The following is a 17166-nucleotide window of genomic DNA, read 5'->3' on the forward strand; positions in this document are numbered from 1 at the left end:
CATTGCACCTGATTTTAAACTTGTAAATGATTTGCAATGCTCTTCAAGAATAGATTTCTATTCTTGTAAATTGTTTGTTTAATATCAGAGCAGAATGAAATTGAATACAAGTACAACATAAACAAAAACAAACAAGATTACAAAGACAGTTTGTGTGGAGACACAAACTCAAAATCGGCCCCCGAAGTGGTCCACCCACGCAGGCTTCAATATTTTCAGAAAGAACATCCAAATGAAATTATATCAAAGACAAATGAGAGATAAGAATGGAGAAAGAAGGTTGACAGATCTTGTGTAGTGCCCCAACGGTACAGCAGATCAAAGGATAGGTGCAAGTGAATGCAAAGTTAGATGTGAACCTGGCCTAAATAGTTCCCCTTTCAGACCTTGCGGTCTATAGGGCAGATGATGTAAAGTTCATCTTTTTTTGTGGCCTACGGTTAACAAGGTTGTCATGTAGCCAGCACAACGACCAACCGCCTTTACTTTTCTTCAACTAATATCAGGTACCCTTTGGAGCTGGGTGGACTCAGAGGCGCCTAAGGATTCCGAAGTTGAAAATCCCAGTCTTCACCAGGATTCGAACCCGGTGCCCTCGGTTCGGAAGCCAAGCGCTTTACCGCTCAGCTACCGCACCTCTCCTGGCCTAACTGAAGTCTTATAATTGATCTAATTGTTTTGAAAAGACTCTATCTCTTATCCGAATGCTCAAAAAAAAAAAAAAAAAAAAAAGTATGTCGGCATTATAAAAATTGCACGAAAATGACGTTTACAAGATTACTATTCGTGTAAATTTAGGTCAAACTTATAATGCATACTAATTAGCTTTTTCTCTTTAAAAAAACTGCTTGCATAACTGATTTTAAAAATTAGATTTTTCGCTTTCAGAAAAAAAAAAGTAGCCGTTGCATCAGAACTTTGAATGGTCTAAAATATTGTGATATCGGATATTCAATATCTTTTCTAGTTTACGAGATCTAAACGGGACGGACGGGCAGACGGACAAAACTAATAGCGTCTTTTCCCCTTTCGGGGGCCGCTAAAAATTAAAAAACAACAATAACAAAGCTTATAGTTAAGTGCAATAGTATCAATTTGTTTGGAAGATTGATAATATAATTAATGATCTAGATCTGTGCGATTAGAAATATTTTTACCAATTTTTTTGTTTGGCTTTTAGCTTTCTCAATGCGCTACGATCCTATCATTTGTCTGGACCAGTTGGGAAAGGGGGAGGGGAAAAAGGGGTATCTTGGTGAATGTTTACATGAACGTTTTTTAAATGCATAATAAAATGTTCTCTCTCGGGGTTCAAGAGTCCTCAACGGGACTAATTAAAATTATAGCACCACATTTATCAAGTACTACTTCTTTCCCTTGTTCAAGATACCAAACAAAATAATTAATTACCAATAGTTAATTAACTACTTGGTCAATTTTTTTTTATTGATTCTTGTTTTTTTCAGGTACAAGAAAAACTTCTGCAAAATTTCAGCTTAATCCGAGAATGGGTGTGGCAGAAATAACGTGTACAAACTTTTGACCATACAAACAGAGTGAGTTGGTGTAAGCTTTTTAAAAACTTGTCAAATTACTAACAAAGACACTAAAGGAGAATACCAACATTCTATTTCTCTTTCTCTCTTTCTTTCTCTCGCTCTCTCATTGTGCATTTCTTTTTTTACAAAGCTTTTAGCTGTAAGCGAAATTGATAGAGTGTCGTGCTATTAAAGTGAATGCTGTAGGTTCGATCCTCTTAACAGCCAATATTTTTTTTAAATGACGATTCCCTTTTTATCCGATCCCAACCATATCCGATTCCATTCGATCAAATCCGGATCAGATCCGATTCTATTAAATCCTATTCGATCGAATCCGATCATATCAGATCCAAATCGATCATATCCTATTGGGATCCGATCTATCCAATCAGATCCAATCTGATCAAATCCAAACCGAACGATCTTATCGGATCCGATCCTATCTTATCCGAATCGCTTAGATCCTGATTCAATCTGAATCGATTTGGTCAGTTCCGATCTGATGTGTTTAGGAATCGATATATTGCGATCTAATTGAGATCAATCAGATCTGATCCGATCCAATCAGATTCAACCCTGTTGTAACGGAATTTGATCCGATTTGATCAGATTCAATTGAAATAGACTTGGAAATTAAAGACAACCGTCAGCTTCTTTACAATTTAATAAAAGAAACATTTTCTTTATATTTCTCTGTATTTCATGTTCAAAGATAACTCTGTGCTGAACCTTTGTGTTCTCCCCTATGTTGTAGCTATATTCTTCTGGATGCCAGTGTGGACCGTATAAATGCACTAATCACCACTCGACAGTTGCGCTTGCTCGGACACATATCCCGCTTGGGCGACGACCTCATGCCAAATGTGATCTTCTTGGGCGATCTGATAGGGGGAACGGCGTAACAGCGTGCCCCCCCCCCCCCCACCGTAAGCGCTTATAAAAATAAACACAGGCGCCATTTCGCCCTCAGTGGCATAGAGGAAAGTAGCTGGTAGCAGATGGCCTCGCAAAGAGACTGTTGGAGAGCTCTCACAAAGGCCGCGGGCTCTACATTTGTGACCCAAAGAAAAGCCCTTGATGAAGACAGCTTTGTTTGAGGTGTGGAGAAATATTTAGGTCGCAACTAGGTTTGCATAGTCGTGTGAAACATTGCACTAGTTTGTAGTCATTGGAATCGAAGACATTTAGTTATAAGAAATTAGTAGAAAAAAACATTTACAACGGTTCAATTTCTTCTTCTTCTTCATCGTTCTCATTGTTATGTTGCAGCGTTCAGATGACTAGACCAATACATGAGATGAACTGCGCAGTGGTTTCCAAATCAGGGAGCTCTCCATATAGTTTTCTTTCTATTGGGGTGATTTGGGGCCAATGTCTTATACGGGCCTCTTGGTAGAGAGAGCAGTTTTGGAGGACGTGGTCGGCATTTTCTGGTGATACTCCACATGGGCAGATTTCACTGGTTCCAATTTTGAGCTTCAGGAACATGTGTTGTCGCATTCTGTTGTGTCCGGTCCTGAGTCGAAAGATTAGACGTTGGTCTTGTCGGGATAGCTTATAGTAAGCATCATCTTTCTTGTGATTTGGATGGGAGCTCGTCCATTTCTCATTTATTTTATCTACAATTAATTTCTTCATTTCTTCTGGATAGAGTGCAGAGTTTACTTGTGAGTTTGTTCTCCCACTCTTGGCGAGTGTGTCAGCCTTCTCATTTCCTGCTAGTTGTATGTGAGCTGGTATCCATTGAATAACAGTTTTTTTGCTGTTGTGGTTGAGCTTTGTGAGTGCTGTTCTGAGGTTTTTAATATAAGGGGAATCAGAGTTTTGCAAGCTTTGGAGGGTTGTTTTTGCGTCTGTTAGAAAGACAATCTGACTGTGAGGGGAACTTGGATGATTTGCTTGCATGGTAGCAGCTAGTGCTAGTGCTTCCCTTTCTGCTCTGTGACTGTCAGAGAGCTCTCCAGTTGCAAAGGATTTTTCTAGTTTTCCTCCATCTGGCCATTCGATAAGTATTCCAGCTCCTCCATTTGTGGTGGCTTTATGGGATGAGCCATCCGTGTAAACTCTGATCCACTGATTGCTAGGGTAATTGGAATGTAGAAAACAGTTCACTATTTCCTTGAGCTCTGTTGGTCTGTAATCAGATTTTCTTTTTATGTTTTCAATATGGTCCCTTATAGTAGGAAGAGGGCTTTCGTCCCAGGGTGGAGATTCATTATAGTGTATCGAGGATTCCAGAGTAATTTTTTCAAGTTGGTGTTTCTTTTTTAGGTTTAGAGATTCCTGTATGAAATTGGTCCTTTTGAGACGGTTTTTTGTGCCAGTTTTGTGGATTTTTGTTCTGAGTGGGTGCCTCTCCAAGGTTTCCAATTTAGTGAATTGGGAAAGGATTTTTATTTCTCTTCTTTCATCCAGAGAGATCAGGGCAGCGGTTTCCTCCATAGCTCTTATGGGTGTTGTTTTGATTGCTCCTGTCATTATCCTTAGAAACGGTTCAATAATAGAGAACGTTCCTTTTCACTTTATTTAGAGGCGAATTGTACTATCGAAAAGACAAATAGTAAAATAGAAATCACTTAAAGAACTTACCATGAGAGAAGGTCAAGATGACCTCAACAGAAACCAGCCACGTCACAATCACGAACCCAATAAGTACTAGAGACATGATAGACAGAATGCACAGTCCCCTGGCATAGAATCACTGTTTAAAAAAATTACAAAAATTAAGAAACACTTTATTTGTTCAGTTCCTACTATTTGGAACACACTTTCTTCAGGGTTTGGAATTTGAATAATATATTTTGTCAACTTTTCATTTTCCTATCAAACTGAGATTTTGGAAATGAACTTGAGCTGTGTGATAACACATTGAATTAAAAGTCTCAAATAATCACTTTATTAATTAATCCATTTTTCAAATACAAAATTATCCATACAATAAAATACAAAACTACTAGAGGGCGTAACGAAGGGATACAAATTAACTATCGTTTGTAGAATAAGTTTCAAAGGCAACATAATTATTCACATTTATATTAGTCTCTGAGGCGCGGTGGCTGTGTAGCTTTACAGATCAAAAGCTCTAAAGAAAAACTTTTATTTAACTACGACGAAACTTAAAAAGAGTTCATCATAATTTGTAGAAAGTCATGTTTAAAAAAAAAACAAAATGAATTACAGCAGACAGTACCGATTAGAACAAAAATAAAATAGTGATCAAAATAATAATAATAATCCACTTATCTTATTGATGGTAAACAGACTAAAAACGCAAAATACCTAGGTGTTATAATAAATGAGAAACTGCCATGTAATCCCCATTTTGATGAAACTATAAAAAAAAAACATTAGGGTTAGTTAAAAGAAATTTCAATAAATCAAGAACATAAAACTAAAATGTGTTTTAACCTTGGTTAGGCCAATAATAGAAAATGCATCCTCTGTTTGGGACCCCTCAATTAAAAAAAAACATTAAGAAACTGGAACAGACACAAAATAGAGCAGTGAGAATCATAACAAACGAATATTTACATTTGACTAGAGTAACACCTTTAGTAAAATCACTAAATTTAGAAAGCCTTCATGCTAGAAGACTCAAAAGTAAAGTAGCAATTATACATAAAACACTGTACCATAATCTTCAAATACAAAAAACAAAATCTAATAAAATACTCTGAAAGACACAAAGATAAAGGCATATTCCTCATTCCATATGCTAGGACAATTGTTTACAAATGCTGCTTCTTCCCTAGTGCTATTAGAGCATGAAATGGGTTGCCTGAGCTAGCCAGGAAAACCAGTGACTTAGCAGAGTGTATGCATTGGTTAATAACTTAATATACATGACTGAATGCATGACGCGTAGGACGTAATCATCTTTTTTGAAGTAACGTCTGTATTACATAAGATAAGATAAAAAGTAAAATAGAAATGCAAGGATAAGAATTGCTTTTTATTTTGCGACTAATGTCTTGTGATACTTATGATAGATCTATAGTAATTAGAATTAGAATTGTTATCTAATCAGGATAAATACATATGTTAAAAGTAAAGTAAAGTTCCCCTTTCAGACCTTACGATCTATGGGGAATCTGTTTCTGTGGCCCCCAGTTAACGAGGGTGTCATGTGGCCAACACTACGACCAACCGCCTTTACTTTTACCCAACTAATGTCAGGTACTCATTAAAGCAGGGTGGACTCAGAGGCGCCCAAATATCCTAAAATTAAATATCTCATTCTTCAGCAGGATTTGAGCCCGGGATCCCCGGTTAGGAAGCCAAGCGTTTTACCGCTTAGCCAACGCGCCTCCTTTACTATATTTTTTTAGCACAAAGTAGGAATCGATTTCTTTAATATTGTGTATACCACTGCTTAGCTAGTTTGCCGTTTCCTTCCGTAACTAGTGAGAGAAAAAAAAGGAAGTAATTTAGTAACGTTTTAATAGTCGATAGACTTTTTATACCAAAGTTTAGCATGACTTGTTAGATGAAAGATTTGAACAGTGTTGACGTTTGCCAGTGCTGTCTGAAGGCATAAAAAACAACTTTCAAAATTAAAAAAAAAACTTGGATAGAGAATTTGTCTAGTTACTAAATAGTAAAAATACTAAAAGCTACTAAATAAGAGTAAAATCCAACTCACGTCATTCGCGTTATTAGCGTATCGTTGTTCTCTGGAATGTACATGTTACTAGCAGTGTCCAGTGACAGATAGAGGTCACAATTTGTTACCGCGGCAAGATGACACTGCATCGACCATCGAGCGATGGTCCAGCCTGATAATTGTTGCATGATTCCGCTTTCATCCTCCTTCACCCCCCCCCCGGGTCGCGGGTTAAAGAAGTCAGGTGAATGAGCCCCAAATGAAAAGATTGGTCCAATTTAACAATTCTAAACTCAAAAGACTCGTTGGCCATTGGATCGTCACTACTCTTAACATACCGCTCGGAAACCTATAAAAGCCGGAGACGAAAGTTTCAGGTTAATGCCATTCTAGATCAGAATCACTGAGAAGTCAGAAGACTCTCAAGTCAACGATTCATTTAGGAAATTGTGTGAGGCAAAGTGGGTGAGGTGGACAAACTTTATCATTATTATTTAGTGTGTCTTCGCCTGTAACATTTATGTTCATGTATCATTACCATGTTAACACTGGTTTGTTTTCAAATATTATATTTGTAAATCTCTATGAATATGTGTTCCTCATTTACTCGTCAATTTTTATTGTACTCCCAACGGTGGACATCCACCTTACAATTTTGTTAATCCTAATGTCTATTTATGCATTTGTTATTTATTCATATCCATATTCATCTGGACCTACTCAGGTCTAGATCATTTCCTTACCTGTGCATATGTACCCGTATATGCGCACATATATATATATATATATATATACATTATAATTATGCTTGTTTTTGTTATGCACATACTGTGCTGTTACCATGCATCCTTAGGCCCGAGAATCAGGCTCGCATGTCTACCCCACTATTTTCGGCTTGTCGGCCTGCATAATTATGTGCCCCCTTTCTAGCCCCCCCCCCCTTTTCTTCTTGTCACGGTCCCCTGGTCACGAGTGACCGCGGACTTGTTTACCTGTGGGTCGATAAGGTCACAGGGGCTACCCTGTAATACGGTCCCCCTGTTTCCCTCCTCATTTATGCCCCTGCCTTGTACATTTATATGTGTATCCGTAATATTGTTATTATATCATTTGTGCAGCAATTATTATCAGACCTAGTGAACTGTCGTTAACGTGTATCTTAGTCTGAGGGAGACGCTCCTATCAAGGATGCGCCCCTCGCCAACCAGCCTGTATGGTTTAATAATTCAGGCTCCTCTCATGTCTCATTTCATAGCCTCCTACACCAGGGCTGGCGTGTTTTGGTCGCCTGAAGGCAGTCCTCAGCAGCTCTCCACACATTCCCGTCGAGGGTGAGTCACTCATCACCCTCGACCCGAACCGAAGGCATTCCAGGCTGAAGTCCCAGGACCGGTCTGCAACTACCGCAGGAGTAAGCCCACCGCGTGGCATCCTCATATTCATCACACTAGTGCCTGCCTACTCGCAGGACACCAGCAGCTGGCTGCCAGCACAACGGAGCTTCAACTTACCCCACCCCGAAGGAGAACCTTGAATACAGATAAGTGAGAGACAGCCGAATAAGCAAACCATACACGAATCTTTATGAGCAACATCCCAGTGATGATATTATCTTAAACGATATCATAAAATCCTAAACCATTCTGTACATCCCCCCCCCCCTTACTCGCTGATCGTATTTCTTCTTAATTAATCTTTATTAAATATTTGTTCTTCCACAAAATCATAAAGCTTTGCGTTTTGCTTGTGCCTGTCTATGTGCCTATATAATACCAACAAAATATTTACCACGTTGTGGCTCTAAGACTTTACCCCTAGGAGTCGCAGGCCATCGTCCCCATCGGGAAGTGCAAACGAGCCGATCGGCGGACTTATTTCACCACAACTCTATATAAGCCAGAGATTTAATGTGAAAGTCAGTCGTGAGTGAGCCGTTACAGTCGATACAGACGACGTAAGACGTGTGCGGCTCTAGTGGAAGAGAAATGTGTACGACTCGATGCAAGATAACTAGGGTAGAGTTAACTGGAGTGGACTACTGTCGTTAAAGTCTATACATCGAACTACAGTGGACTTGAGCCGTTACAGTCGATACAGTCGATGTAAGACGTGTGCGGCTCTGATTCGGTAGACTTGAGTACGACTTGGTTCAGCTTTGGGAGACCTGGAGCGACACTGGGAAGTGTGTCGTTGGTCTGTTCTGTGGAATACGGCTCGATGCAAGTTGAGAAGAGATGAATTGCAACGAAGTGAAGAGATGAATTGCAACGAAGTATAGCTAACTGTAAACTGACTGATATTGTACAGTCTTCTACGCTACATGTTACAGTTACGAATTTTTAGAGTTAATAGTCATTAAAGTTATATGAAACTGAAAGTTGAGTCGTCAAGTTCTTTGCAGTGTTTTTATTTGTGTGCCTACTAATACATTAAGCCAGAAGATTCAGAAATACGTAACAATATCTTGTATATATATATAAGAGTTTCGGCATATGCTCCAAGCGTGTTTAACACAAAATCTTGTTTTAAAAATGGTATACTTAAATGTGCTTAATATGTAAACTTTATTTAAAAATCATATAATTAAAGAACCATAAAACCTTTTGCTACTCACAAACATTGAGCAGAACATTAATATACTCAAAACATTTCATCAATCTAATTCAAACCAATAACTTTTTTTTTTGACAAAAAAGTTATAATCTCAATAGGAAAAAAATCATAATCTTAATCTAAATAGTATGCAATTGTGTAGCTTTTTCACTAAAGGGTCTATGGGCAAGTTTTGACTATATAAAGGGGTCCTCGGGTCAAAACAATTTCAGAACCAATGTTTTAAGGAATCTCCGAAAATGTTCAGTTACTGAGGAGTAACCTAAATGTGACTACCGTGGGTATTATCGGGTAAACCCCAAGTTATAAAAGGATTGTCATTCAGTCACTTCCAATCTAGTCAACTCTTGGAATACTTTGCTTTTCCCATACTTCAGTTTTTCCCGTTTTTTATTAATAGAATATTTTATCGAGTATGTAATTACAAATGTTCTTATTATTTTACAAGCATTATCCACCGGCTACGCCCGTTAATATATTCCCAGGCTATACATTGTTTACATTGCCTTTTTTTTCTTTACTTGTGACAGAAATAATAAAAAAAATCTTCCCCATAAATAGGCCAGCGTTTTCTAGTCTATATTTGGTTGGATTGGACTGGTTGGTAGTTTCGAGTATCACCTCTCTCCATGTCCCCTTTAAGAATCTTATTTACACTATGAGACAATTAGTCTGGCTTTTCAGTTCTTATACCAAATCTTTGATAGGCTCTATGATATGGCCTCGGACTGTTGTTCTTGTTACATCCTACTAAATACTAATGCACACATAATATTTTAGTTTCAATAAATCTGTTGTCTGGTAACTCCATTCTTAATTAACATTCTTTAAGAACATTTAAATAAATAATTAATAAGAACATATACAGGAAGAAACGATATGGGAAGAAAAGATATTCAAAGACATGGGTAGAAAATATGTGGGAAGAAAATAAATAGAACGAAATTAAATGGTAAGAAAAGACATGGGAAGAAAAGACATGGGAAGAAAAGACATGGGAAGAAAATACAAGGGAAGAAAATACAAAAGGAAGAAAGACATGGGAAGAAAGACATGGGAAGAAAGACATGGGAAGAAAATACAAGGGAAGAAAATACAAGGGAAGAAAATACAAAGGAAGAAAGACATGGGAAGAAAGATGTTAAAAGAAAAGACATGGGAAGAAAAGACATGGGAAGAAAATACAAGGGAAGAAAAGACATGGGAAGAAAATCCAAAGGAAGAAAGACTAGGGAAGAAAGATGTTAAAAGAAAAGACATGGGAAGAAAATACAAGGGAAGAAAATACAAAGGAAGAAAGACATGGAAAGGAAGATGTTAAAAGAAAAGACAGGGAAAGAAAATACATGGGAAGAAAGACATGGGAAGAAAATACATAGGAAGAAAATACATGAGAAGAAATGAAATGGGAAGAAAAGACACAGGAAAAACATACGAACATTATTAAACAGAACATAGTTAGGATAAACACTTCTAGTCTACTTGTGGAGGATACAGTTAGGGTGAACACATCTACTCTACTTGTGGAGGATACAGTTAGGATAAACACTTCTAGTCTACTTGTGGAGGATACAGTTAGGGTGAACACATCTACTCTACTTGTGGAGGATACAGTTAGGGTGAACACATCTACTCTACTTGTGGAGGATACAGTTAGGGTGAACACATCTACTCTACTTGTGGAGGATACAGTTAGGGTGAACACATCTACTCTACTTGTGGAGGATACAGTTAGGGTGAACACATCTACTCTACTTGTGGAGGATACAGTTAGGGTGAACACATCTACTCTACTTGTGGAGGATACAGTTAGGGTGAACACATCTAGTCTACTTGTGGAGGATACAGTTAGGGTGAACACATCTAGTCTACTTGTGGAGGATACAGTTAGGATGAACACATCTAGTCTACTTGTGGAGGATACATTTAGGGTGAACACATCTACTCTACTTGTGGAGGATACAGTTAGGAAAGAATTTTTACATCGTTAGAACATTAAATGTACATCATTATAAGAAACGTAGAGCAGACATTCAGTTAAAACAAGCCCTAGAATAATTCACAGTCTGTTCTATTGTACTCTAGTGTCTACTCTATTCTTATGTATTACTGAAAGTTTAGACCAAGCATTAGTTTAGATCTAAGTCAATCAATGATTTTCTCTCAAGATCTCTAACTATGTTGCTGAAAGACTGTTTCCAATACCTTGAAGTCATCCATAGAGCTCAACCGTCTTCAAAGCTCAGAGATGATGTCACTTCCTGTATTAGCCGACCGCCCACAAGGTTTCATCTCTTGTCAAATCTGTGACTTTGATCAAAAGTATTACATACTTTTTAATTTCATCCAAGCATTACTGGTCATAGAGACTCAACTTTTTATATCAACGATCTTTGGGAGATGAAATTAGGTCAGTGTCACCGCAGCCATGTAGTAACCGAGAAAATACAAAGATGATACAAGTCACCAATCACAAACACAGACACAAGAACTCTTTTGCTTCCTTATCAATTAAAGCATTGAATACCACCCGACGTTCGTAATACTGATATGGACAGTTTGATGAGTTATTTGTAGACCTGTATCTTTAAATTTCTATAGTTTTTTTTTTTTTTTTAGTTTAATTAGGACATAAATATTGAATGATGAAAAAGTTGAACACATTCAATTTGTTTGATTTAGCCAGCGTTCATTCTGTCGTCTGTTAAATTCCCGCTTGAACAGACAATTACTTTTGATGTTCACTTTAAATTCTACCTCACAAGCGCGTGACACTGACGATGCAACGCCAGAACTCACTCAGACAGGCCTTGGGACCTCCAAACATAATTCAACACTGGTTCCTGTTTAAACATACAAGTAGAGATTACATATCGCCCAGTCCCCGGATGTGTATTTTCAATTCTGCTCATTGGGTTATTTCCCTTGGTGTTAATTTCATCTTTAAAAATGTCCCAAAAGAACAACTCGTACTATAGGAAATGTGAGGATTTTTTTTTAAATAAAATTTTCCTGCCAATCAAAGTGAATGTTTGATTTAATTAGCCAGTGACGATAGTTAAAGTAGATTGAGACCTACACATAGAAAGTTGCAGTAAGGAGTAAATATCACGAAAAGACAATTTAGGAAATTAAAGAAAACAAGATTACAAAGAGAGTTTGTGTTACACAAACTCAGAGGCGGCCCCCGTCGAAGTCGGATCCCTGTCGGATCTACATATTCCCAAATAATATTCAAGAGGTGATTTAATTTTGATGGTCAAAAGTAATAATGTTTCAAAGATTCATTTGCCGTAAATTTAAATTTAAATTAAATAAAAAATAGTAGATTAGTTTCAGTATATTAAAACATTGCAATATTGATCAAAACGTTTGGAAATGAAAATCTACACTTTTTTTTTTACTCTTAAAGTTTAGAAATTGAAATTCTACATCTTAATCTAGTCTATTTTAGTATAAACTAGATCTAGAAATTCTAGATCTAGACTCTTAAATAATTTTAATTAGAATATAAATCCAGATCTAGATATACTGTAATAAAAATCTAGATCTATTTTTAAAAATCTAGATTAGATCTAGATCAAGATATCATTCCTTTTTTAAACGCGAGTCACATAACGAGGCTTAATAAACATTACTATACCGAGTTCTTTTTTCATTTCATTTGAAGAATTAATTCCATATAACGTCAGAGGGAAAAAAAAAACACTACGTCACACGGCCTAGCTAGACTAAAAATCGCCTTCATCAATACGAGCCATTTATCGAGTGTTCATAGACATTGGTGCACCGAGTGAGTTCTTTTAGCATTTTTTTTAAAGAATTCATTCCATATGACGTCAAAGGTAAAAAAAAACATTAAGTCACACGGCCTAGCTAGACTAAAAATCACCTTCATCAATACGATCCATTTATCGAGTGTTCATAGACATTGGTGCACCGAGTGCGTTCTTTTAGCATTTCATTTAAAGAATTCATTCCATATGACGTCAAAGGAAAAAAAAAACACTAAGTCACACGGCTTAGTTAGACTAAAATATGTTTTCATTAATACGAGCAATTTTTCGAGGGTTAATAGACATTGGTGCAGCGAGTGCGTTCTTTTAACATTACATTTAAAGAGTCCATTCATATAACGTCAAAGGAAAAAAATTCCATTACCTCACTATAGGCTAGTACCGGTACCATAAAAAAATGTCTTTATTTATACGAGATATTTAACGAGGGTTCATAGACATTGGTGCACTGAGTTCTAATAGAATTTATTTAAAGAGGATCAAAGCCGCATTGTTTTTGCGTTTTGTCTGTCAGTCATCTAGATATAAAAAAAAACAACAACTAAAAGTTATTAAAAATTGGTTAACCTTTATTTTACGTTTCAAAACATCGCATTAATTTTTAGGTATGAATACAATTGAAAGGTTATATAATAGATTGTTCCGGATGTTTGTATAAATAGTAAAAGAAAAAGAGAATTTCATATAAATGTAATACCATTAATTAAATTTTTTGGATGGTCTCGTATAAAAATTAAATGTACTACAGCCATGTGGAGAGATTTTCATACCTTACTTTGGTGTTTGGATTCTGTTTTCCTAAAAAATCGGAACATAATATTAACGATAATTAGATTTTTTTAATGTTTTAGGTAGAAAGTTAAATGTACTGTAAGAGAGTAGTGAGTTAAAATATTTTTCATAAAATCCGTAAAAACATTATTTCGTAAATGAGAAGATTATTTGTTTATTAATTAGAAGAGGGAGTTCAAACAATTATTTGGCGTTAGTAGATTTTTAAATAAATTCGGAAATTTCTGGCAACGATTTGTAAGAAAGAAAATCCGGAACTTTCTTTATCGATTACAAAACTTCTATGTTATGTTTCAGCAAGAAAATTAAATGTCTAAAAAGTACTTTTCAGTAATCAATTCTAGTAAATTACTTTTTTTAAAGCTCTGAACAACCTATTGTCGATATTTTTTAAATTTGTTTAAAGATGAAAATACGGAACAATTTGATATTGATAACCAAATTATAGTGACGCATTGGCAAATAATATAATTGTAATATTAGTAAATTATGCGATTTCAAACAATTATTAGGCATCATTCATGTTTTACAAAACAATATCCGGAACATTTTTACACTTAATGAAATATAAGTCAGTATAGAGATTTTGATTTAGCATTAATATGCTATTTACATAAAAAACGGAACAACATATTATTGATAATGTGTTTTTGCAACGTTTAAGCATGGAAATTTAATGTAATATAAATTAGAAGAGCAAACAAACATTTGTTGGGGTTGATTAGTTTTGCACAAAAAAGTCCGGAACAATCAATTTTTAGATACTTAAAACTATTGAGATGTTACGGGAGGAACATTAAAGGGTAAATAAGATTTTCAATAGCTTTTAGAGTTCTAGTTTTTTTAATCTATTCGTGACGGACAGACCGACCAACAGACAAAACGCACAAAAATAATCTTGTTTTATTCGGATGGGGGCACTAAACAAAAAATAAATAAAATCTGATTTTTTAAAAAAGTTTAAGGAATTGGTTTAGCACCTGACCATGTTGCGACGTTACGCTACTGCACGAAAATCGCTGCATAAAAAGTCCATTTAAAAAAATGTGCGTGATATTTACATACAAAGTGCATTATTAGCCTTTATAAACAAACAGAAATGTTTAATTTTAATTTTAGCAGCTAGTTGACCAGAAAAAACATCTTTAACTATTATTTATATTTGTTGTAAACATTTCCTGTACATTTAAAAAATATATTTGACTTAGTGATACTGAAAATACACAAAAATTGTTCATCTTTGTTAACATATTGTAACATTGCCTCCCTTACATTTACGTAATTGTTTTAGAATTGGTGTATTTTTATGAAAAAATCGCCTGCATAATTAATTTTATAAATTAAACGGTTTGCTTTTAGAAAACCAAAAGTAGCCGTTGCACCTAAACTTTTCAAGCCGCATTTAATGATGAAATAATATTTTTCATATCTCTTCTAGTTTTCGAGATCTGAGTGTGACAGACGGACAGACAGACAGACGGACAGACGGACATTTTGCACAAACCTAATTGCGGCTTTTTCCGCTTACGAGGGCCGCTAAAAATGTAAAGTATTTTATTGCTAATAATTAAAGAAATACAACTATTTTGTATGTACTGTAATTATAAGTTAAGATATTAAACTATAATACTTAGTTAATGAAGTATGACTACAGAGGAACAAAGACTTATCACTTCAGATTGACAATATAATTTTCATGATATTTCTTTGATTTAGTATTATTGATTTCAACTTGCAGTTCATGCTAAAACAAATACTATTTGACTATAATATATTTAGATTTCATGTTGCCAATTAATCATCCAGTGTGTAACACAGATTGTAGCTCGCTTATCTTCCAGAGCTGAAGCCAATGCTCTTTCACTATCAGCGACAGAAATTACTAGTTACTCTGTAAAGTAGGTACATTTTATTTTCAAATGTAGGGTAGCCGGCAATTATGATGCTTCGAGTATTCATCGTATAAGAGAATATCATTTAGTATTCAAACCGTCTAAAGTGGCTCTTACTGCAATGGCAAAAAGGCCTAACCATTAGCAGCGACACAAGGTTACCTGCCGGCTATATGCCCGAAGCCTCTGAAAGCCAACCTGCTATGTACAGTAACACAGGGTGGGACGTGCGTTTAAAACATCAAAAAGGATGAAATCGAAATTAAAAAACTTTCCAGCAGAGAATGTAGTGACCAACATTGACACATCGTAAACTCATTATGCCACTAAATCTTAGAGACTAGAGAGCAATGAATCTCTAGAAAGAAATGAATCTTTAGAGAGAAATGAATCTCTAGAGAGAAATGAATCTCTAGAGAGAAATGAATCTCTAGAAAGAAATGAATCTCTAGAGAGAAATGAATCTCTAGAAAGAAATGAATCTCTAGAGAGAAATGAATCTCTTGAAAGAAATGAATCTCTAGAAAGAAATGAATCTCTAGAAAGAAATGAATCTCTAAAAAGAAATGAATCTCTAGAAAGAAAAGAATCTCTAGAAAGAAATGAATCTCTAGAAATAAATGAATCTCTAGAAAGAAATGAATCTCTAGAAAGAAATGACTGAGTACGCCTGGAGGAAGTTGGTTGATGAACCAAGCAGCAGACGAGACCATAGCGAGAGAATAGAATCATAATTACGTCTTTCGGAAAGATAAATTTATGAAACTTCTATGAAAGTTCTATGAAAGTTCTATGTTTATAGCAAAGTGTTGCTACGGTCATATTCCAGGACACTGATATTACAGGCCATGGAGAAATTCAGGTCTTTCTTTGACCTTTCATAAGTCAAATATAAACTCAACAAAAGGTAGATAAACAAGAGTGTAAGTATAGTGAAACACTCGAAACTATAAAGCATGCAAGGATAATGGATGAGCTAGAGTTAAGAGAAAAAAAACAACAAATGGACGACATTAAAAAGAAACAGGAAAAGCTTTATGCTGAATGAGAAATGAAGATTGTTAAGAAACATTCAGATAGGGAAAGAACTTATTAGCAGATCTATTGTGTTGCCTCAACGGTCTAAAACACTTCGGCACCGAAGTTGAAGGATCTTTACAAATAAAATGTGAACACTTTTTCAAATTGTAAGTCTTTGGTACAATTAATAAAGTCCTCCTTTTTCTATATTATTTTCACACTTTTCACCATATGTCATTAAATAGTTCTTTCTCTCTCTCTCTCTCTCTCTCTCTCTCCCTTTTTTTTTTGATTAATATCTATAATCAAATCAGAATTAATATAAACCAAATTTGTCTCCGACTGAAGAATGCCAACAACAGTAATGATGAATATCCAAAACTACAATATTGACAATCTTTAATAAGCCACAATGAGAAGTACTTACCGAAGTGACCATTGATTGCATAGACGTAGTCTTTCAGTTGAAATGCGAAACGTCCCAGTAAAAACTTCCCCTCAACAAATCTCTCTTCCATATCTGAACGCCATGACAAGTTACACTTTATACAAGACAGACCTTTTTTTTTTTCATCCGTCCCTTCAGGAGAAGTAATCGCAATAAGCAAAGCGTTCACAATTAGCTCACATGGGCATGGAGTTACCTTCCCCTGTCCATTGACAAGGAGAAATCAATGGACAAGCACTAGAGGGAAGTTCCTCCCTTCTTCAAGACATTGAATTCCCCCCCCTTTCCTCTCCCCCCCCCTCCTCCCTCACCTAACTCACTAGCACGAACTGTTGGCGCTCACACTCGGAATTCACACCAACAGTGTGAGCGCTGAGCCATTGGCTCTGCAATAACGGCGCTTGCGTGATTCGAAGACCTTCTTTGTAAACAGCAAGAGTTATCGATAATAAGTCCCAAC

The 17166-nt window shown here is 35.9% G+C and overlaps 1 protein-coding gene across 3 annotated transcripts in view; it reads right to left on the bottom strand.

Annotated features, from left to right (window-relative positions):
* Positions 1 to 16915, bottom strand: part of LOC106072504 (neuronal acetylcholine receptor subunit alpha-2-like) — a 33574-nt gene extending 16659 nt beyond the window's left edge. The window contains exons 1-3 of one of the 3 annotated variants that reach the window (XM_056020730.1): positions 16686 to 16742; positions 10963 to 11067; positions 4131 to 4242 (exon numbers count right to left, since the gene is read on the bottom strand). In XM_056020730.1, the coding sequence (XP_055876705.1) occupies positions 4131 to 4206 (76 nt within the window). In that variant the 5' untranslated portion in view covers positions 4207 to 4242; positions 10963 to 11067; positions 16686 to 16742. Of the gene's footprint in view, positions 1 to 4130; positions 4243 to 10962; positions 11068 to 16685 lie in introns of all 3 variants that reach the window. The other 2 variants (XM_056020728.1, XM_056020727.1) reach the window with 2 other exon arrangements.
* Positions 16916 to 17166: the final 251 nt, after the last annotated feature.

The sequence above is a fragment of the Biomphalaria glabrata genome, chromosome 2 (assembly GCF_947242115.1).
Source record: "Biomphalaria glabrata chromosome 2, xgBioGlab47.1, whole genome shotgun sequence".
NCBI lineage: Eukaryota > Metazoa > Mollusca > Gastropoda > Planorbidae > Biomphalaria > Biomphalaria glabrata.